The sequence below is a fragment of the Octopus bimaculoides genome, chromosome 6 (genome assembly GCF_046866305.1).
Source record: "Octopus bimaculoides isolate indiv1 chromosome 6, ASM4686630v1, whole genome shotgun sequence".
Classification (NCBI taxonomy): Eukaryota; Metazoa; Mollusca; class Cephalopoda; order Octopoda; family Octopodidae; genus Octopus; species Octopus bimaculoides.
In genome coordinates, this window is record NC_142933.1 from 71,784,958 (window position 1) to 71,809,342 (window position 24,385).

General features: G+C 35.6%; 1 protein-coding gene across 7 annotated transcripts in view; it reads left to right on the plus strand.

Annotated features, from left to right (window-relative positions):
- LOC106882148 (uncharacterized) overlaps positions 1-24,385 on the plus strand; it is a 74,919-nt gene that overhangs the window by 19,540 nt on the left and 30,994 nt on the right. For all 7 annotated transcript variants that reach the window (XR_016242305.1, XR_016242304.1, XM_089354035.1 and 4 more), the window contains exons 4-10: positions 424-531; positions 3,795-3,932; positions 6,214-6,308; positions 9,421-9,490; positions 11,843-11,867; positions 15,501-15,893; positions 20,580-20,892. Coding sequence is in view for 5 of the 7 variants with exons in the window: in XM_089354035.1 (XP_089210161.1) it covers positions 424-531; positions 3,795-3,932; positions 6,214-6,308; positions 9,421-9,490; positions 11,843-11,867; positions 15,501-15,893; positions 20,580-20,892 (1,142 nt within the window). In the remaining 2 variants the exon portion in view is untranslated. The remainder of the gene's footprint in view (positions 1-423; positions 532-3,794; positions 3,933-6,213; positions 6,309-9,420; positions 9,491-11,842; positions 11,868-15,500; positions 15,894-20,579; positions 20,893-24,385) is intronic.

The following is a 24,385-nucleotide window of genomic DNA, read 5'->3' on the forward strand; positions in this document are numbered from 1 at the left end:
AGAGTCTCAAATAAGTTTGGTATCAAAGGATGTCTGTTCCTCTTGTACTTATAATGTTTTTCTGAATTGCAAGCAAATTTATCTTTGATTTCTTTTTTCCTGTTTAATAACAACTAACAAGTATACCTACTTCACACACACACACACACACACACATAACACACTTTTGAATATAGGCAAAAGGTGAGTATTTTTCATCCTTTTACTTGCTTCAGTCATTAGACTGCAGCCATATTGGGGCACCACCTTAAAGAATTTTAGTCAGAGATTGACCTCAGTACTTATTATTTTCCAAGTCCACTATTTATTTTCTGTCTCTTTTGCTGAACCCCTAAGTTTTTTTTTTTTTAAATATGAACTTTATTATTTTCCATTTCAATGTACATTTCTTATTTGTATAAACTGCTTTTATTTTTCTGCTAGGTCCTTGGAAGTACTCAAAGTCAGAATGAATCTGCTTTGTTATATCAACTTCAGTTATTGTATGAAGTGTTCTGCTTACTACAAGGAAACTTAAAAGATGTGAAAAAGGTACAGTTTGAAATTTTTAAATGCAAATCTGTTGTGGGTCAATCGTCATTGAATTAAACATGTTGGTTTGAAATTTTGACACAAGGCCAGTGATTTCAGGGGAAGGGACTAGTCGATTACATTGACCCCGGTGCTCAGCTGCTACTTATTTTATGAACCCTATAATGATGAAAGGCAAAGTCAACACCAGTGGTATTTAAATTTAGAACGTAAAGTTGTAAGAAATGTCATTAAGCAGGAGTGGCTGTGTGGTCAGAAGCTTGCTTCCCAACCACATGGTTCTGGATTCAGTCCCACTGTGTGGAACCTTGGGCAAGTGTCTTCTACTATGGCCTCAGGCCAACTAAAGCCTTGTGAGTGGATTTGGTAGACAGAAACTGGAAAAGCCTGTCGTGTATATATATATATATATATATATATATATATATATATATATAATATATGTGTATCTATGTATGTATTTATGTATATGTGTTTGTCCCCCCACCATCACTTGACAACTGATGTTGGTGTGTTTGCATCCCTGTAACTTAGTGGTTTGGCAAAAAGGACTAACATGGTAATAATTCTGCCAGCTCACCATATTGGTTTGAAATTTTGGGACAAGGCCAGCAATTTCAGAGGATTGGGTAAGTCAATTAGACTGATCCCAGTACTCAACTGGTGTTTATTTTAATGACTGAGAGGATGAAAAATAACCACCTTTGTTATTTATCATATATATATATATATATATATATATATATATATACATGCATACACACACACACACCCACAAACTCTTTTCAGTTTCTGTCTACCAAATACATTTAGAAGGATTTGATCAACCATGGGCAATATGTGGGACTGAACTCAAAACCATATGGTTACAAAGTAAGCTTCCTAACCACACAGCTATGCCTACATCCTTGTATATCTACTCAACTGTCTTTACACACATACACACACATGTATATATTAGAGACATTATGTAAAGTATATATGAGTAACATTGCTGATTTTTATGTCTTCAATTCCTGCTGCAAGCAAATGATTTCATCTTTACTCAAAGTTGAATATTTGTAGCTGTTTGACAGCTGCTGTTGTTGTTTCTAATTCTTGTTAAATCTACCCAAACTGACATGTAGCAGGCATCATCAATCAAAAAGGATTGTCTAATGACCATTTCTAAATGAAGTTGTTTCACATTTATTGTGTCTACACTGTCCTGAGAAAACAGATTAAGATGTTCTTTGATGAAAATACAGCTGCAACTTTTGACTACGTACACTATCATATTTGCAGACTAACACACTTCATCACCATCACCATTATCATCACCACCATCATAATCACCATCATCATCATCATCATCATGTGCCTTACTCTATCAGATCTCAGTGACCAGGGAGTCCCTTCCGGGCTAAGCCACCACTCTGCTGCATTGAGAAGTCACAGCTCTGGTACTATGAGCATGGGATTGGAATACTGCAGGAAAGAATTGCAGGGTAGACCAAGAATGAGATGGTTGGATAATATCTTTAGTCTCATTTTGTCATGCTTAGGAATCCAGCCAGAAAGTCTTGTAGTGATGGTTGCTTCTTATAAGACCCTATGGAGGAGGTACCTGAGGGCTCTACTTTCACAAAGTTGATAGGTAGACAGACAAACAGACAGATTAGAATAGAGGGGAAAAGATATAGTAATTACCCCTCCTCACCTCACATCTTCCTCTGACTGTAATGCAGCTGATTCTGAGAAAGGTGAGATAGTATGAATTCTTGTACTTGACTAGTATTTTGTTTTCTCAAACCCAAAAGAATTAAAAGCAGAGTTGACCTCTATGGGATTTGAACTTAGATTACAAAGAGCCAAAATAAACGCTGAAAGATGTTTGTTTAACACTCTTTGTTTCAATGACTTGTAGGTGTGTGGTATTTCATTATATAACCATAATATACTATAAAGTATATTAAACGTTTTTTTTATAAGACAATACTACATTCTACTGTGTTAGTAGTGTGCTTTACTCTTTTATTTCAGTCATTTGACTGCAGCCATGCTGGAGCACTGACCCCAGGACTTATGCTTTGTAAGCCTAGTACTTATTCTATTGGGTCTCTTTTGCTGAACCGCTAAATTACGGGAACGTAACCACACCAGCTTCAGTTGTCAAGTGATGGTGGGTGGGATAAATACAGACACAAACATACACACCCCCACACATATATATACATATATATATATACGACAGTCTTCTTTCAGTTTCCATCTACCAAAATCCACTCAGAAGGCTTTGGTTGGCTCGAGGCTATAGGAGAAGACACTTAGCGAAGGTGTCACACAGTGGGACTGAACCCAGAACCATGTGGTTGGTAAGCAAGCTACTTACCACACAGCCACTCCTGTGCCTACATTATTAAGATTTTCTGCATAGACATTCTGTAGAAATTATAGCTAGCACTGATTTTTGCTACAGCATCTCATATACAAAATGTGGAAGTGCACAGAAATTTGCTTGTATGCAAATTTTATACTTTTTTGTGAAGTATTTGTGCATTCAAGTGAGTAACCAACGCTCAAATTTCTCTTGATAAAAAGATACTTTTCATTTTGAAACCTTGTGTGTGCACAGTTTATGCTTTGTGTGTTATTTGTAAAATGTGTGCACATCATCATCATCGTTTAACGTCCATTTTCCATGCTGGCATGGGTTGGACAGTTTGACAGGAGCTGACCAGCCAGAGAGATGTCTAGATTCAAGTTGTCTCTTGTGGCATGGTTTCAACAGCTGGATGCCTATCCTAACACCTACCGCTTTACAGAGTTTGCTGGCTACTTTTTACATGCCACCAGCATATGTACAAAAAAGCAACCTTCAGGGAACACTGCTCACAATTCTGCCTATAACCACCAGGCACTGTCTTCAGTATCATTAAAGTTAGCAAATTTGATACAAATAAATTAAGTTCAAGTCATGTCCTTTTTTCTAATAGAGTTGTACCCTTAACTGCTCTTTTTATATTTATCCTTTTCCTTCTTTTTGTGAACTTTGAATGATCAAATATTTAAAAAAAATTATTTTGAATTATATCAAGTTAGCTTGGAAACATGCTTATATTTTCAAACAATATTAAAGGCTAAAAAATGACTATTTTTAATAGAAATATTATTATTAATAATAGTAAATATTACTACATTGTTATCTAATAGTAATTATTACTAAAAATGTTACAATTAATACTATTTTCCATTTTTCTTTTTAACATTATTTTTTTTCATAGAATATCACTGGCAGAGATCACGAGGATTTCTTGAATAAGTTGAAATGTGTTTTTGACAGTTATTTACCATTATGTTTCCAATATGATAGTGTTATTGAACATTCTTTTCGGACCATTCCATCATTCAAGATCCCTAAAGTAAGTAATATTTTATAAGCTAGTGACTAAAATTCTGGAATCATTATTTTGCATAGAAAATTGCAGAAACTAATACACTTTTTCTCAATTTTCAGTGGATAAATATTTGCATTAAGTAAAATTTCTCAGTTAAAAATGTGAATTATTTTAATATTAAAATAAGGATAATGAAATGATTCATTTACATTGAAAAATTCAATATCTATAGATGCAGGTGTGGCTGTGTCGTAAGATGTTTGCTTTCCAACCACATTGCGTGGCACCTTGACAAATTTCTACTGTAGCCTCAGGCTGACCAGAGCCTTGTGAGTGGATTTGGAAGACAGAAATAAAAGAAACCCATCATATATATATATATATATGTGTATGTATTTTCTCTCCACCACTGCTTGACAACCAGTGTTGGTATATTTATATACCTATAACTTAACAGTTTGGCAAAACAAACCAATAGAATAAGTACCAGACTTTATATATATATATATATATATATATATATATATAATACAAAGAATATATATACATGTATACACACATATATGTACATACTTACATCTACATGTGTAGATACATGCATATCAGGGTACAGGACGTTAGAACAATAAACTACAGACAACGGAACGAACACATAGGAAAACGGAAAGCCACTTGGAATATCCCTTCATCAGCTGCCTCTATTCTATCTAGACGTTTCGAAGACAAGACAGAACGTACTCTAGAATAGTCTCTTCCTGAGTAGTGGATCAACCCATATATATATATATATATAAATAAATATTAGTGGGGTTAATTTGTTTTGACTAAAATTCTACTATTCTATGTGGTACCCCAACATGGCTGTAGTCCAGTGACTGAAACAAATAAAAAACAAAAGATGTAAATGAAATATCATTATTTAATGACCCTTTTTCTGATGCTGGCATGGGCTGGTCAGTTCAACAGGTGTTGCCAAGCCAAACGGATGCCCCACACTCTAATGCCTGCTTTGGCATGTTTTATATGGCTGGATGCCCTAGCTGATGCTAACCAATTTATAGAATGTACTGGGTGCTTTTTATGTGGCACCAGCACCAGTGAGGTCACCAAGAAACTTGCAAGACAAGACCCTTCAAACGAAGGGAGTGTTGTATTGAGGCAGGAGGCTTTGTACCAGGTGAGAGGTTAAAATATGAAAGAGGGAAAGAAACTGGTGTCTTGTTGTAGAAGAGATACATAGCTACCCCAGTTGGGAAAGAGGGAAGATGAAGTACTGACAGATGGCCTTAGGACAATAAATGTTTCAGACAAGATGACAGAAGACCAAGATAACTGGTGCTTTGCTGTACTCAAGAAGACCCATACTCCCCAGTAGAAGTGGTGAGGTTCCACCACCCCCACCAATCACCTGGTGAAGTCATTTGGCATGCAAGAGTCCTGTGCCTGTGCCCCATAGAAGCATTCATGCAATGTCACATAAAAGCACCCATCACACTTTGTAAAGTTTTTGGCATTAGGAAGGGCATCCAACCATAGAAACCATGCCAAATCATACTGGAGCCTGGTGCAGCTCTCCAGCTTTGCTAGCTCTGGTCAAAACATTCAACCCATACCAGCATGGACAACGGACGTTAAATTATGATAATGATTATATGTATGCATGTATGTATATAAATACTAATAATAATAAAAAGTAACAACAAAAGAATGAAACCTCGATATTAGAGAAATAGAGGATTATTTATATATGTTATGATTTAGAACAAACGGTAAAAGGTTGTCATTATAGTACTTGGAGTTTCAAATGTTGGAGCGAAGAGCTATGATACATTCTCGTCAGCTATTAATGGCAACAAACACTATGGAAAACCATTGAATAAAAAGGAAAGTAATTTTAGTAGGTGGTAAAAAATATAAAAAATACATGCAACTATATTCTCACAATATATAGACATAAACCTCCTGCATTTACGTCTACATACGTATACACTCACACAATCTTTTACTGTTTGTTCTAAATTATAACACATATATATATATATATATATATATATATATATATATATATATATATATATATATACACACACTACAATGGGCCTCTCAGTTTCTATCAACCAGATCCACTTACAAGGCTTTGACCTGGAGCTGTATGAGAAGACACTTGCCACACTGTGGAACTGAACCCAAAACCATTTGGTTGGGAAGCAAACTTCTTAACCACACAGCCACACCTTCTCCGACATATATGTTTGATAAAAGAAGTAATAGTCTAAAATGCAACTCTTTTCTACATATTTTTCAGACAGACTTCTCAATATTTATGGAAGTTGTTACACTGCTGGAAACAAGCCAAAGATGGGCTGGGGTACTTGGAGGATGTGTACTGTTTAAGAACAAGTAAATATTTCAGTTACTATTCACTTTTTTATATTACACATATATATGATTTGTGTAAATTTATGCAAATTTTATATTGACAAGGTTAGGAATAGCTTCAATGTTTCAACAAAAACTTAGTGTAGCAGTTGTTTTATTGTGCTTATAAGCTGTATTAAATAGCAAACCTTTGGACAAAAGTAGAGTGTGATAACAGCAAAAAGAGTTCAGTGAGGTTGCTGTAGAAACTGGAAAATCCAATGATTCAGAGTCTTTCTTCAAGGAAAAGATGGAGAGGGGCTTTGCCTGAAATATATTTTCTGCTCTGCATGGCAAGTTCACAGTACACTTCTTGTTAATTTTACTAAAATCTATAATTTTGTGGGGATAATGCAGAATTGCACCTCTCCTGGGAGAATGCATTTTTTGGAAAATTTTTTTTCAGATTCCTGCGTTTTAGATGTTGGAGATTATGGATATGCAAAAAAATTTCTTTTTTTTTCAGCGGATTCCTGTTTTTGATGACAGAGATTCCGAATATGCAAGAAACCATGTTTTCAAAATTTTAAATTCAATAAGCATATTTCTATATATACATATATATATATATATACATATATATATATATATATATAGGTGTGTGTGTGTAAAGTGATAGATAGATAGATATGAATAAATGGATAAATAGATAGAGAGACAAACAAATAAATGGATGAAAATGTTCAAAATTCAAAATTGGGGGAGAGGGTGAAATTTGAGCCCCTTATTAAACATATTAATGTTTGTTTCACATAAAATAGTATATATTTAATTCACATTTAATTATTTGGCACAAAAAAGCACCATCCAAACGTGGTCAATGCCTGCCCGCTCGCACCAACTGGCTCCCATGCTGGTGGCACGTAAAAAGCACGTTAAAAAAGCACCTACTACACTCTCAGAGTGGTTGGCGTTAGCAAGGGCATCCTGTCGAAACACTGCCAGATCAGACTGAAGCCTGGTACAGCCTCCTGGCTTCCCAGACCCCAGTCGAACCGTCCAACCCATGCCAGCATGGAAAACGGACGTTAAACGATGATGATGATGATTTAAGGCAAATACAAGTCAAATGCAAATTCTTTTCACTTTAATGATTTTTGTCTATATTTAATTTCAATTTGTATATGTTCGTCAATTCACTACAATCTCTTTAAACAAAATCAAAATTTTAAATTCGTGGGGGGAGGGGGGGAAATTAAGATTAATTATTTTTTTTTTTTTTGCATATTCGTAATTTCCAACATCTAAAACATAGGAATACTACAGAATGTTTTGAAAAAAAATGCACTTTTCAAGGAGAGCTGCAATTCTGCATTAGCCCCGGTTTTACTGCACAGACCAACATGAGTCTATTGGAGTCTATTTTATCATGTGTATATATATATATATATATATATATATATATATATATATATATATATATATATATTATATAATCTATGGAGGAGTTGGCTTAGGTCTTTGCTTCCATGATCCTTCCAGGAATAGTGAGCTGAAAAGATGGATGGATAGTAAAGTAATGTACTGAATATAGAACAGTGTTTCATAAACTAAGTCTTTATGTTTAAATGACAGTATAATATGTTGTTGTTTTGCCTGAAGTTGGTTCTGATCATTCCATCTTTTTCTCCGATTTCGTGTGTATGTTGAATATAAGACTGTATTTTCAAATGTGCTCTCTTTTTTATAATTGACTGATGTTTGAATCGGATTTAGTTGCAAGCAATTGTGTCCCTTAAAAGGCTCCTCTGTTGGTTTGTAGCATACTGTGCTTATAAAGAAGAAAATAGGAACAGATAGCGTTGTTGTTGTTGGCACTCCGTCGCTTATGACATTGAGGGTTCCAGTTGATCCGATCAACGGAACAGCCTGCTCATGAAATTAACGTGCAAGTGGCTGAGCACTCCACAGACGCGTGTACCCTTAACGTAGTTCTCGGGGATATTCAGTGTGGCACAGTGTGACAAGGCTGACCTTTTGAATTACAGGCACAACAGAAACTGGAAGTAAGAGTGAGAGAAAGTTGTGGTGAAAGAGTACAGCAGGGTTCGCCACCATCCCCTGCCAGAGCCTCGTGGAGCTTTAGGTGTTTTCGCTCAATAAACACTCACAACACCCGGTCTGGGAATCGAAACCACGATCCTATGATCGCGAGTCCACTGCCCTAACCACTGGGCCGTTGCGCCTCCAGGAACAGATAAATAAGGGTAGAAATGTCATCATGATCATCATTTAACATCCAGCTTGCCACATTATGCCTGTTCTAATATGCTAACTAAACAAACTGTCTACAAAATTGGAACCACTTATGAGTTTTGATTAGAAAATGTTAATCTATAGAACAAATAATTTTGCCTATAATTTTCTGCATGCAGGTGTGGCTGTGTGGTAAGAAGCTTGCTTTCCAACCACATGGTTCCGGGTTCAGTCCCATTGTGTGGTACCTTGGCCACATGTCTTCTGCTATAGCCTCTGGCTGACCTAAACCTTGTGAGTGGATTTGGTAGACAGAAACTGAAAGCCTGTTGTGTATATATATAGGCACAGACATGGTTGTGTGGTAAGAAGCTTGTTTCCAACCACATGGTTCTGGGTTAAGTCCCACTGTGTGGCACCTTGACCAAGTGTCTTCTGCTATAGCTGCGGGCCAACCAATACCTTGTGAGTGGATTTGGCAGATGGAAGCTGAAAGAAGTCTGTTGTGTATGTATGTGTATATATATATATATATATGTGTGTGTGTGTGTGTCTGTATTTGTCCCTCCCACCGTTTTTTGACAACTGATGCTGGTGTGTTTATGTCCTTATAACTTAGTGGTTTGGCAAAAGAGACCAATAGAATAAGTACTAGGCTTACAAAGAATAAGTCCTGAGGTTGAATTTTTTGACTAAAACCCTTTATGGCGCTGCTCCAGCATGGCCATAGTCAAATGGCTGAAACAAGTAAAAAAACAAAAATATTTTAAAAATATATGCAAATCTATTAATGCTCCTAACTTCTGTGAAGATGTTAAATGATAAAATTATATGATTACTAAAAAAAAAAATTTTTACATACTAAAAATTCTGTCAAATGAAAACCTATCTTTTACAGAGTGGTGTACTCACAACTTCCTCTCCAACTAACCAGAACCCTTGCTGCAATTCATGCAGATCTACACAATGTAAGTTCACAGGCTTTTCTAACATTGACTTTTTCTTTCTAGATGCAGGCATGGCTCTGTGGTTAAGAAGGTAACTTTACATTCATAGGGTTTCAGGTTCAGTCCCACTGCTTACCACTTTTGGCAAGTGTCTTGTTCTATAGCCCTGAGCTGACCAATGCCTTGTGAGTAGATTTGGTAAGCAAAAACTCATCATGTCTGTATATATATATATATATATATATATATATATATATATATATATATTTAAATTCTTGTAAAAGATTTTATCCTATTATTGAATTAATTATATATATATATATATATATATATATATATATATATATATATATATATATATATATATTTTTTTTTTTAATTCTTCGAAAAGATTTTATCCTATTATTGAATTAATTATATATATATATATATAGTTAGAAAATTTTTTTTTAAAAATCCAGGTGGAGATCAATAAAGCACTCAGTTTTAAAAGAATTAGACACCAGTAAATGTAAGTAGAATACACATCCAAGGTAAATCCTCATGTATGACAAGCAGATCTAAACATAATTTTGAAGAATTTCAAGAAATTCAGAGTATTTGATGACAAAAAGATATGTATAGATAAAATCATATCTTTAATTGTAGAATTCCTGTCCTGAAGCTGATAATTGTTTCTATTGTATTAAGGCATCTACTGACTGCAAACTGGCCAAAGGTGTCATGCAGTGGGACTGAACCCAGAACCATGTAGTTGGGAAGTAAACTTATTACAACACAGCCACACTGGTACCTGCAGCTATATGTGTGTGTGTGTATATATATATATATATATATATCTTCAAACATCCAAAATGACGAAACCCCTCTGTCAAGAGGACTGATGACTGTACAATGTCCCTTGAAAAGTTAATTAAAATAGTGAAAACCGGTTGGATTTCACGACATCCATATAATATGCATATATTTATAAAAAGATATTAATTAAACAATATGAAACGAAGGCATTTCTCTTCCACTTTTTATATTTTTTTTTTACATATATTTTCAACTATATATATATATATATATATATATATATATATATATATGTGTGTGTGTGTGTGTCACTGTGTGTCACTGAAAGATACACACATTAGTGAGAAATTGTTGATATTTGGTGCATCAAACAAAAATAGTTTGTAATCTTTGTTCTGTCCAAGTTGTGCAGACACTCCCTTATTCTCATCATCAGATATGAATTCAGCTTTTGATTGGCTTGTTGGCTTTATATCCAACAATGCTGCTGTTGTTTACACTTGCATAATCTATACTATAAATTGTAGTGTTCTTGATTGCTTGATTGAGTGTCGGCAGATTCACTCGAGAACGGGGCAGTGGAATCGCGTGCAATTCAGCACAGAGTAGCAGCATGGTCCGCTCATGTTCAGGAGATTTTTATTGCCCTCCAACTCCCATGGTTACTGAGATAATCGATTATTACTTTTTAAGATAGGAATATCCCATTCAAAGTGGAGAGGGGCGATTTTGTTGCCTTTCCCATGCGCGAAATTTTACGAAAAACCAGCACAATAAAGATTATATTTTTCCAAGTAATGTGGCTGGGTTTGTTTTTCGAAAATTTTAATCAGAGGCACAGAAAAAAAATAATTTCAATTTTTTGTGCATTAAAAAGCTAAAGCGGTTAGACACTGGCGTACAGCGATCGATATATACGCAGTGAACGTTTTCTCCATTTGCGTGCAATAAGGCTTAGGGCAAGCGAGTGTAACATCGAAATAACTTGAAAAGAATGCATGTGGGAATGCTATTATAATGAATGCTCATTTAAATGTATTTTGCATGGAGTTGATGTACTTCTTAACTGGAGAGGAGTGCCTGCAGGCTGGTTCTTCTCAAGTTTATGCATTTTCAGGTTCAATGTGTTTCAAATAAGTACTGACAATTGAAGGTGATTGCAAAGACAAAGAACTACCTGTTTTTTTTTAACAATTTTAACAGTGAGAACATTGGACAAAATATGTTATTGACATTAATAGTTTGTACCTCAGCTAATTACTGTTGAGAACTGCATAATCCATGTGTCATGTTAGAGATCTAAAAGGCATTTTCGAATTTCATTATTTTCTTTAATCCAGGCAACGCTGGATATTTCTGCTAGTAGAAAATGAAACTGAAATAAATATTTATTTAAAAATGTAATTTGAATATTTTCTTTATATATTTTTATGATTATTCTGAAATATTGTTTTAAAAATTCTCTGAATTTCCTCCTGTGGCATATATAGATTTTATATCAATGTGTATTAATAAAAATGTTACTTTTTTTGTTTAAACTATTTTTTTAATAAATATATTTTGTATTTATTTCAGCTTGAGAGTGAATCAGTTGATATAGGTTAGTTTATTGCTTTTACTTATTGCAAACACTTTTTTGTTCAAATGTAGTTCTGAGTTCAAATTTTACTGTAGATATTGATTCAAGAGGGACTAATACACCATATGTATGTATATGTCTTGATTTAATGCGTTAAATGGAATTTGTTGTATAGTTATGAGATTTTCTCAAAACTAGTCGTTTAAAAATTCCAGAGTTACTCCCCTTAAATATTCTCCATTATTGAATTTTTACAGATGAAATATTTTTTAATATTTATGTCAACGTTACATTTCAAATTACACATCAAACCAAGGAAAATGAACTATGGATGTAAATATTAAGTTTTGCATCTCTAAAAATAAAGTTATGAGTTTAACTTTTTAACTGGGAAATTAAATTTCTTAGTTATTCCAGGAACAATGATATCTCAACCAATGATATCCCTCAACAAAGATGGATTAACTAGTTTCTGTAGTTAAGGGTTATGAAATTTTGAGTGGATACATCTGATTTCCACACTAGAAGGTGCCAAATTAGATTGGAGCCTGGTGTAGCCAGGTGTAGCCATCCGGTTGCACCAGTCCTCAGTCAAATCGTCCAACCCATGCTAGCATGGAAAGCGGACGTTAAATGATGATGATGATGATGAAGGGTTAAACAATGATTTCAAATTTTAGCACTAGGCCAGCAATTTCGGGAGAGGGGGCAAGTCAGTTACATCAACCCCAGTGTTCAACTGGTACTTATTTTATTTTGTTGACCCCAGATGGATTAAAGGCAAAGTTGACCTTGGTAGAATTTGAACTCAGAACGTAAAGATGGATGGAATGCTGCTAAGCATTTTTCCTGGTATGCTAAGGATTCTGACAGCTTGCCTCCTTAAAAATAGGGTTAAATAATTTATTTTAAAGACCATGTTGACTGGAGACATCAAGTTTGCTTAGAATAAATGTTCTGCTGTTATTTATAAATGAGCTTTTACATTTAGTCTAAATAATCATCTTGTCATCTACAATTTATCCTAGACAATTGGTATAATATTTGATAAATTACTTCTTGTTTATCAATTTTAACCCTTTACCATTTAAAGCAGCTGTATCTAGCCCAAATATTTTACCTGTTTTATGTTCAAACTGGCCAGATCTGGCATCTCATGCTTATTCTACAATGTCATTCTAAAAATATACAATTACATCATTGAAATTTGAAAGCTATAAGATATTGCATGATTAATTCAAAGCAATATGAATAAATAAGCATTACATTTGACTGAATAATTTAAACGCTGAAGGCATAAATAGATAGTTGTATGGGAATTATGGCTTTTTAAAAATATGTTTACATTGTATTTCATATAGAAAAATACGTCCTAAAATAATTAAAATAGATCATGTGTATTTGAGTTGTTAGTAGTTCAGTTTTCATTTGTGTCATCTGTCATTGAAATATCTCACCTTATCAAATTTACATCATCATTCTTTAACCCTTTAGTATTCAGATTACTCTATCAAATGTAATATTTATTTATTCACATTGTCATGAATTAATCATACATTATTTTGTAGCTTCACAGATGTCAACGATTTGATTGTTTATTTTTAGAAATGATATTGTAGAGTCAGTGTAAGAGGCTGGATCTGGCCAGTTTGAACATATGAGGTAGTATCAAACAGTTTCTGGACTAGTTCTGTAGTACGCCAACAAATGGCAGCATGCTGTAGTCTGCGATTTTGTCATGGATGGGAACAAAGAGCCAACATGAAATTTTGCTTTAAACTTAGGACGTCTGCTATAGAGACACTGAGCATGCTTCAGTAAGCTTACAGTGATAAGGTAGTGGATTGTATGCAATGTTTCAAGTGGCTTGGGTGCTTCAAAAGCAGAAGAATGTACTTGGAAAACAACGAGTGAACTGGAAGACCTGCTTTGAGTGTCACCCCGCAGAAATGTGGTATTGTGCATCAAGAATTCATCCCCCGGGGCCAGACCATCAGTTGAGAGTTCTACTGTGACATTTGGAAGCATTTGAGGGAAGGCATTTGGTGAAAGCAATCAGATCTCTGGAGTATGAAGAAGTGGATTCTTTACAATGACAATGCAGACTGTCACCAAGGTCTCCTCACTTGTGAGTTTCTCACCAAAAACAACATGGCATTGCTTCTGCACCTGCCATAATTCCCAGATTTAACACTTGTGGACTTGCATCTCTTCTCCAAGATGAAAATGCAGCTCAAAGGTCACCGTTTTAACACTGTTAAATCACAGAAGGTCCTTGACTCACTTACAGAAAATGACTTCTAGGTCAGATTCCAAAAGTGACAAGAACACTGGGACTGGTGTATTGCTGCACAATATGATTGTTTTGAAGATGATATTAAAACTTAGGTAAATAAGTTATTTTTTTATTGAATATAACTAGTCTGGGAACTTTTTGATACCACTTCATTAAACAGAATATTTTGGTTGGATATGGGCAGTTTAAATGCTAAAGGGTTAAAGCTTTTTATAATACGTCTCTAAAAGAAACCATTGTTTTTTTAATAAATTGTATGTTTTATTTAGTTACCAGGATTCATGTTGTCAATGTTAATCATATAACTTGTCCAAATCCCCTATTCTTTACAAAATGTTCTTCTCTCACAAGGTTACCATTAAAACATTATTAACTGAATTTATTATTTCTAGACCAGCTTGAAATGGAATTAGATAAGTGGTTCTCAACTTGGTAACCCTTTTCTTAAAATGGCATCTTAGAAATGCCTCTCTGTGTTTTATAGAAAAAATAAAGAAATATAAAAACAGCTGACTATTTTGATCAAACACAAGTTCATATTTTGTGCAGTAGTTTATCTATCTTTTCTTATAATGTCCCACCTAATTTATCTCTACTTTTAAATATTTCCATGAACTAATGCCTATTATGTCACATTTTCATGGAAGTTACTTATGAAGGTTTGAACTTATATAATGAAATTATAATGTACTTTGGTGCACCATCAGTCATGTTTTAACTTTCTAATAACACAATATCTTAGTCACATTTTAACCTTGACAAAGATTGTCTTTAGTCTTAAATGTTTTGCTTCTAAGAAAAAGCAGGTCTCCTTTAAACACCCAACACTGCCCTAGCATTCTTTGGTGCTCCTTTGTGATACACAAAGTTTCCAAGGAGGCGCTGCCATCCTAGTTAAGAACCACATGTAATGGAATGAAAGATGCATGGGCACATGAGACACACCCTCATTTCAGCAGTGCATATTCAGAGAAAAATATATTTTATTGCATTAAAGCATGTAATATTTAAAGCAACTTAGGCAAGCTGGCAGGCAAAATGCTTAGCTGCATTTTCATCCATTTTCACATTCTTAGTTCAGATTCTATTGAGGTTGACTTTGCCTTTCATCCTTTCAGGGTCGATAAGATAAGTACCATTTAAATGCTGTGGTCAATGTAATTGACTTACCCCTCCCTTATAATTGCTGGTCTTGTGTCAAAATTTAAAGCCATTATTTAAAGCAACTTGGCATATAGGACCCAGAGTGATTTTTATGACCTTTTTTGGAAAAAAAAAGTACATCTTAAATACCATCAAATATAGCAGATACTTTTCCATTTGTTTGTTAAAGAATTTTAATATGGCTCTTTCAACAGGTTCTGTACCAGAAGGTGGGAGCTTGACAAAACTATATGTATCTTCTGATATCTATACAAAACTGTATGAAACAACACTACTTCCTAATTCTCAACAATGCAATGATTCTAGAAGATTTTCTGTCACAACTGCCAATACAGCAGAGATTAGTTCAGCATCCAAACCATTGATTAAATCAGCTTTGAGGCCCTCAAAGAGTTTAGAAGTAAAAACATCAGAAAGTGAGACTGATGATGACCTTTTGGTGAGAGATGACAGTGTAGAATCTGATGACAAGGAATCTGCTGCCAAGGCCCTTGCTGAGCAGACAAAAGCCCGGGCTGCCTATTTCACTCTCATTTCAGATTCTACCTTTGATTCTGATACTATACATTCAAGGACTTCTCTGAAAGGTATTTGCGAACATTCTTACTCTTTTTTATTGCAAAATAAATAAAAAAAACATTTCTTTTTTATAAAGATTGGTCTTATGCTTACTCATTCATCCATTCACTTAATATTCATTTTCCATGCTAGCATGAGTTGGGCAGAGTCTGGTATTGGAGCATTATTTTACAGCTGGATACCCTTCCTCTCACAAACTCATACCTGTTTTTTCAGGTAATGGATTTTTTATTCCACTTATTTTTAAACATGCAGAGTTACAGATGGATTTGTTAAAGGACAGGCAATGTGAAGTTACCATTTTGTTTTGCTCAAATGGTTTCATATGAAGACGCAGAATGTAAACATTCACACATGCATGCGTGCATGCGCGCACAAACACACACACACATTCTCTCTCTCTCTTCCACTTTTCTGTTTGTTTCTCTTCCTGCAAGACATCAACTGTGAGCTTTCATAGGTTCCAGCTACTAATTGCTCTTGCAAGGGGCATTAGTTGACCCAGAGCTATAGTAGAAGTCACTTGCCCAACATGTTATATACAGTGAGCTAGAGCTAAAAAAAAAAAAACTCCATACATGCAGACATATTCTGTTCCTAATATAAAATAATTCCTAATTATTTCCAGCATCGTAATTAAGCTATTGTGATTGTATAAAATTACTGCATCTACCAGCTTTATTGGTCATATGTTGCTGCAGTATAATGTTTGTCCTCTGTTATTGTCTGTTACCATATTCCCTACATACAAATTGATTTCATTTATTGCGTAAACCTTCAAACATTGTTACTATCATTCTAAATCCTGTTGCATTTCACATGGAATTTTTGGGTCCTTCAAAGTCATCTTTGTCAGCCTGCCATTTTTGATTGGAGATTTTGTTTTGAAAAATTCAAATTCCATTCTAGAAAATGTGGGTATTGTTTTAAGGTTTTTTCTTTTCAGCAATTACGATAAAAATAAAAATGCCAGTTTGGAACAGTGTTGTATTTGTTGATTTAGAAAGTTGAAATTTTGTACTGGACATTACCATTAATTCTGACCATGATATTTTTAAGTATCAACTGGCCATTTAACTGTGAAATACTGTTGTTAAGATGTAAAGGCTTATATGAATTATAGTATGTTACATATAATTAAGTCAGGGTATTTCCTCCAGGATATCTAATATAAAAATCACTCATGACAGCTGATATATGATCAAAGACTTTCTAGTTATGACCATCCCAATTATTTTCTTAGGTTTTGAATATTAAGAGTACATTATTCCCTTTTCAAATTGTTAGGAGGATTTAGTTACAGGTTCTAACAGGCTGAATACTTGCATAGAAACTCTTTCATTGGTTTGGATAAATACAAATAATATTTTGCATTAGATTTCACCATCTATACGTCTTTTTCATTAAGAAAGTTGTATAAAATACTTTGCAGTATTTATTCCAGCTCTCTGCACCATGTGTTCAAATCTTATTGAAGTCACTTTGGTCTTTCATCCTTCCCAGGTTGGTATTTAAAATATCAATTCTTCATCTCTGGAATAAATTGGCCGATTCAGACGTGGAGAAGGAAGGGTACTGCTTGCTTTAAAAAGCCCAAGACAGATATTATATCATGATGGCACCACTATGACATCACCAGGTGTTAAAAGATCCTCAAAAGAAAGGGTTTTTTCTCTTGTAAATGTTATTTGTTAAATTTCGTTAGGGAGAGAATTAGTGTAGATAAGATGCAGTTTAGATTTGTGCCAGGCAGGGGCACAATTGATGCTACATTTCTGGTTAGGCAATTTCAGGAGAAATATCTTGCCAAAAATATATCCCTGTACCCGGCTCTTGTCAACATGGAGAAAGCCTTTAATAGAGTCCCCCACTCCCTTATCTGGTGGTCAGTGTAGAAGCTAGGGATAAATGAGTGGTTGGTGAGAGTTGAACAAGCTGTGTACAGGGATGCTGTTAGTAAGGTGAAAGCTAGCAATGAGTATAGCAATGAATCTAGGGTACAGGTAGGGATTCACCAAGGATCAGTCCTCTTGTTCATCGTAATCCTCCAGGCAATAACAGAGATGGGCTGCTCCTGGGAATCCCTCTATGCTGACGACCTTCTTAAAGCTGAATCACTACCAGAAATAGAGAGAAATTTCAGACATAGAAGCAAGGTCTAGAATCAAAGGGCCTTAGAGTTGATCTAGCAAAAACCAAAATCTTAATAAGTAGGAGAGCAGACAAATCACAAATCACTTCTGGTAGATGGCCCTGCTCAATCTGTAGAAAAGGCATTGGTAGAAACTCTATAAGATGTACTCAGTATAAGCTATGGACATGTAAGAAGTGCAGCAATATCAGAGGAAGGTTAACAGGGAAAACAGTTTTTGTGTATGGAAAGTGCACAGGTACGATAAACACTAAAAATGTACAGAAAATAGACTCCATCACATGCCAGTCGGGAAAACTGGAAGTAGTTGATAGCTTCTGTTACTTGGGTGACCAAGTCAGTTGCAGGTGTGGATGCTCTGAGAGCAAAGCTGCTAGAATAAGAATAGGCTGGGTAAAATTCAGAGAGCCCCTACTTCTGCTGGTAACAAAAGGCCTCTCTCTCAGAGTGAAAGGCAGATTGTATGATGCCTGTATGTGAACAGCCATACTACACGACTGTGAAACATGGCCTGCAACAGCTGAGGACATTCGTAGGCTTATAAGAAATGAAGGTAGTATGCTTCACTGGATGTGTAATGTCAATGTGCATGCACAGCAGAGTGTAAGCATCCTAAGAGAAAAGTTGGGCATAAGAAGCATCAGATGTGGGGTGCAAGAGAGATGACTGCACTGGTATGGTCATGTGATGCATATGGGGAAAGACAGCTGTGTGAAGAAGTGTCACACTCTCTAATGGTGGCAGGAACCTGTGCAAAAAGTAGACCCAAGAAAACACAGGATGAGGTGGAAAAGCATAATCTTTGAACGTTGGGCTTCACAGAGCCATTGACAAGTAACTGAGACCTTTGGCAATATGTTGTGCTTGAGAAGAACTGTCAAGCCAAGTGGGATTGTTGTCATGGCCAATGCCAGTGTCGCATAACTGGCATGTGAACAGCACCTTTCAAACGTTGGTCGACATGCTGTGCTTGAGAAGACCCATCAAGCCAAGTGGAATCATAATCATGGGTGAAGTCAGTGCTGTCTGACTGGTACCCATACTGTCTGACTAGCACCCGTACCGTCTGACTGGCACCTGTACCGTCTAATTGGCACCCATGCCAGTGACATGTAAAAAGTGCTGTTTAAGTGTTAGACCCCATGGAGGCAGTGACAGATGACCGAGACCTTTGGCAATATACTGTGCTTGTAAAGACCTGTCAAGCCAAGTGAGATTGTAGTCATGGACAATGCACAGTATCATGTCATTGGTACATAAAAACCACCAACTACACTCTTGGAGTGGTTGACATTAGGAAGGGCATCCAACTGTGGAAACCATGCCAAATCAGAGTGGAACCTGGTGCAGCTCCTCAGCTTACGGTCCAACCCATACCAGCATGGAAAGCAGACGTTAAATGATGATGATGATCTCTGTAAAATCGTTTTTCATTTTCTCTATCTTCTTTCCACTTCATGCCAGCTTGTACATAAGGCCTCTATCTCACTCCTCTCTCTCTCACCCCCCTCTCTCTCACTTCCCTCCCCCTCCTCTCTCTCACTCCCAGTCTCTCTCCCAGTCTCTCTCCATCTCTCTCCCACCCGTCTCTCTCCCACCCGTCTCCATCTCTCTCCCACCCGTCTCTCTCATCTCTCTCTCCCACCCGTCTCTCTCATCTCTCTCTCACCCGTCTCTCTCTCTCACCCGTCTCTCTCTCTCACCCGTCTCTCTCTCTCATCCCGTCTCTTTCTCACCCCGTCTCTTTCTCACCCTGTCTCTCTTTCACCCCCTCTCTCTCGCACCCCTCTCTCTCTCACCCCTCTCTCTCTCACCCCTCTCTCTCTCACCCCTCTCTCTCACGCACCTTCTCTCTCGCCCCTTCTCTCTCTCACCCTCTCTCTCCCTCACCCCATCTCTCTCCATTCTGCCTGTTGATGGCTTTGGTTTGCACCTGGTTCCACATTCCTTCTCCTTCCAGAATAGGAATCACTGCCTCTCCTAGGTGCTCTAGATTTTTCTAAGTGTTTCAAGTTCCTGTAATCTGAAGGTTTTTTTCTGGGATCAGATGACACCCAATACCCAGTTTTTTTTTTTTTTCTTTTGGAATATCCTTCTCTTAATCAACAGGAATACTGTGTACAGATTTGAAACTTAAGTTTCCTTCTCTTATCAAGTTTTATGACTCCTCCATCTTACCAGCCTAGTGTGTAACTTCTCACAAAACAGGATGCTGAAAACTAGCCTTGCCATCACATGAGTCATTTGCACATGTGTCACATCAATCATGGCCAAAGTTGTATCTACTCTGCTCTGTCCTGAAGGTATGCCCATATTAATATTGTACGGATGTGTGACTACAGAATTCATTCCCGCCTAGGGATGCATTGAGTGCTCTAAACTGGAAGACTTTGGCAGAACTTTTTCATTTTACTAAAGTTTTTTTTTCTTTGCTTTTCTTTGTAATTCTATGATTAGTTTTATATAATTAAGTTATCAGTTTATCATTCTATGCACTGCACTTTAAAGTTGAACTGTTTATAATTATTTATTTATTTATCAGATCTACAACATTTGCGTACAGCTAGTATTAGTCTGGACGTTGGAGAAACATGGCCTGTTATTAACGTACGTGTGAACAGCAAATATGAAGAGGATGATGCTGCACTAGAAGAAGAAAAATCTGATTTGCAGAGAAAAAATTCAAAACCTCAGAGTCCAAAAGATAACACAGATGAAAAACTACTAATTCAATTCAAGAATCGACCAGCTAGTATCAGCCAAATAGAAGATGTTACTGCAAGTAAAATAAAGTCTTCAAATAAGAAAACATACACTTCCGATTCTTCTGCTGAGGAGACAAGAGATCCATCAAAGTAGAGTATGCCTTTCTGTTGTATTTATTTTCATTTACCATTATTTGTTCATTGCTATTTAATGTTTGTTTTTTCCAAGTTAACATGGGTTGGGATGGATAATAACATATTTGAGGCAGATTTTACAACAGAAAGATTTTCCTCATACCAGTCTGAATGATCTCCTATAGAATCTGTTCAAAGCCTCGTGAAGTGGATTTGGTAATGGAAACTGAAAGAAGCCTATTATATATGTACGTCGGTGTGTGTGTTTATGTTAGTTTCCCCCCTTGTCTCACATCATGTGATAGTTGTAAATGATTGTCAATTTCATACAAGCATTGTCATTCATTCCCAGTAAAGAACATCTCATGGAGACCCAGCTACATGGTTCTGGATTCAGTCCCATTGCATGGTACTTTAAGCCATGTGTGTTCTACTGTAGCCCTGCACCAACCAAAGTCTTGTGAATGGAATTGGTAAACTAAAACAAGCTCATATGCCTATATATTTATTTATTTCTTTATTTATTTATGGGTTTCAGCCAAGTGGCTGCGGTCATGCTGGAGCACCACCGTGATTTTCCGTCTTTATGCTGTGCTCTCTTCACGTTCCTTGCATGGCTCTTCTCCTCCACCTGATATAGTCCAATCAAGAGTTTTGATGGCACATCTGGTGTATAAGAGAATTTGACATCGCTGCCCTAAACTGTGTCTCATTTCGAGCCATTGGTTCGTCTGGTATTGTGGAGAGGAAAGCATCAAGTTTTGTCTTGAAGACCTCCGCATCCATGTCTTGCAGGTCTCTCAAATATTTTGGCAGGGCATTGAAGAGCTGAGGTCCTCTGAAACCGAGGCTGCTGCAGTATCTCGTTCTTATGTGAGATGCAGTGGACGGCACTTTTGGCACCATGCAGTGGCGACCCGTGCGGGCATTCCTGTAGTACTTGATGCCAAAGTTTGGCACCAGTCCTTCCAGTATTTTCCATATGTATATTATAACATATCTTTCCCACCTGCGCTCCAGGGAGTAGAGACCTAGTGCCTTCAGTCGTTCCCTGTAGTTCATCTGTTGGACTGTGGCGATCTTTTTTGTATAGTGCCGCTGAATTGCCTCGAGTTCTGCTGTCGGCTTAACACTGTGTGGTGACGACAACTGAGAGCAATAGTCTATGCGGCTCAGAACAAATGTCTTCCACAGAGTCAACATAACTTTTTGATCCCTTGTACGGATCTTGTATATATATATGTATATATATATGTATAATTATGTATATACATATGTATATGTGTATATATGTATATACATATGTATATGTGTATATATGTATATACATATGTATATGTGTATATATGTATATACATATGTATATGTGTATATATGTATATACATATGTATATGTTTATATATGTATATACATATGTATATATGTATATATATATGTATATACATATGTATATATGTATATATATATGTATATACATATGTATATATATATGCGTATATATATGTGTATATATGTGTATATATATATGTATATATATATATATGTATATATATATGTGTGTATGTATATATGTGTATGTATGTGTATATGTGTATATATGTGTATATATATGTATATATGTGTATATATGTGTATGTATATATGTGTATATATATGTATATATATAAATGTATATATATGTATATATATAAGTATATATATATGTATATATATATGTGTGTATATATATATTTCACTCCTACTTCTCTTCACTCCTACTTCTCTTCCTACTTCTCTTCATTCCTACTTCTCTTCACTCCTACTTCTCTTCCTACTTCTCTTCCGACTTCTCTTCACTCCTACTTCTATTCACTCCAACTTCTCTTCCTACTTCTCTTCACTCCCACTTCTCTTCACCCCTACTCTTTCTCTCCTTTCTCTTACTCTCTCTCACTCTCTTCTCTTGTACTCCCCCTCTCTCACTCTTACTCTCTACACTCTTACTGTCTTACTCTCTCACTCACTCTTTTCTCTCTTTCCCTCTCTCTCACTCTCTTCTCTCTCACTCTCTTCTCTCTCACCCTCTTTCTCTTCCTCTCTTTCTCCCCCCATACCCACCTTCCCCCTCTCTCACATCCACCTTCCCTCTCTTATACCCACATTCTCTCCTCTCTTCCTCTCCCCTCCCATACCCACCTTCCCCTTCTCTTACATCCACCTTCCCCTTCCCCCTTCATCGTCAACACCCCCTCATAAGCTCATCCCACCACACCCCAACACACTCCTACTGTACCTTCCCACTCCACCCCATCCAATTCCTTACACCCACCACCCACCCCTACCCACATACCCCTACCTCTACCCCACCCTCAGCCTAACCCATACTCCACCCATGCCTTCCCCACCTCCCAACACCCTCACATCACATCACACCAATACCCTTGCATCACCAAGCACACACTACAACTGACCAACTCCTTTCTCCCTTCCCCATTTTCACACTACATACTTCAAGATCACCAGCATTCTATCTTCCACACACAGCCCCTCGTTCTTCGATCACCGTTTGTTATCTCCCCCTTTTCTTAGCTCTCCTGAAAAAAGAATTTCTAACTTCCGGTCAGCCATTATTATGATTGACCGTTGACTGAACACTATTCAATTTTTTTTCTCCGTGTCTTTCTCCTTGTCTCCGTATTCTTTCTGTTGAAGAGCGTAGCTCGAAACGTCAAAGACTTTCCGTATTCCCGAGCGTCATACTAATACATCCTTTTGTTATTTACACCACCTGGCCTCGTCTGTTGTTGTTTTTTCGTACATTCTCCCATATATATATATATGGGCATATATATTTGTGCATATATATATATATATATATGTATATATATATGTGTGTGTATATATATGTGTGTATATATATATATATATGTGTATATATATGTATATATATATATGTGTATATATATGTATATATATATATGTGTATATATATGTATATATATATGTGTATATATATGTATATATATATGTGTATATATATGTATATATATATGTGTATATATATGTATATATATATGTGTATATATATGTATATATATATGTGTATATATATGTATATATATATGTGTATATATATGTATATATATATGTGTATATATATGTATATATATATGTGTATATATATGTATATATATATGTGTATATATATGTATTATATATATATGTGTATATGTATATATATATATGTGTATATATATATATATGTGTATATATATATATATGTGTATATATATATGTATATATATGTGTATGTATATATATATGTATATATATGTGTATGTATATATATATGTATATATATGTGTATGTATATATATGTATATATATATGTGTGTGTATATATATATATGTGTGTGTATATATATATATGTGTGTATATATATATGTGTGTATATGTATATATGTGTATATATATATATTTATATATATATATGTATATATATATGTATATATATATGTATATATATA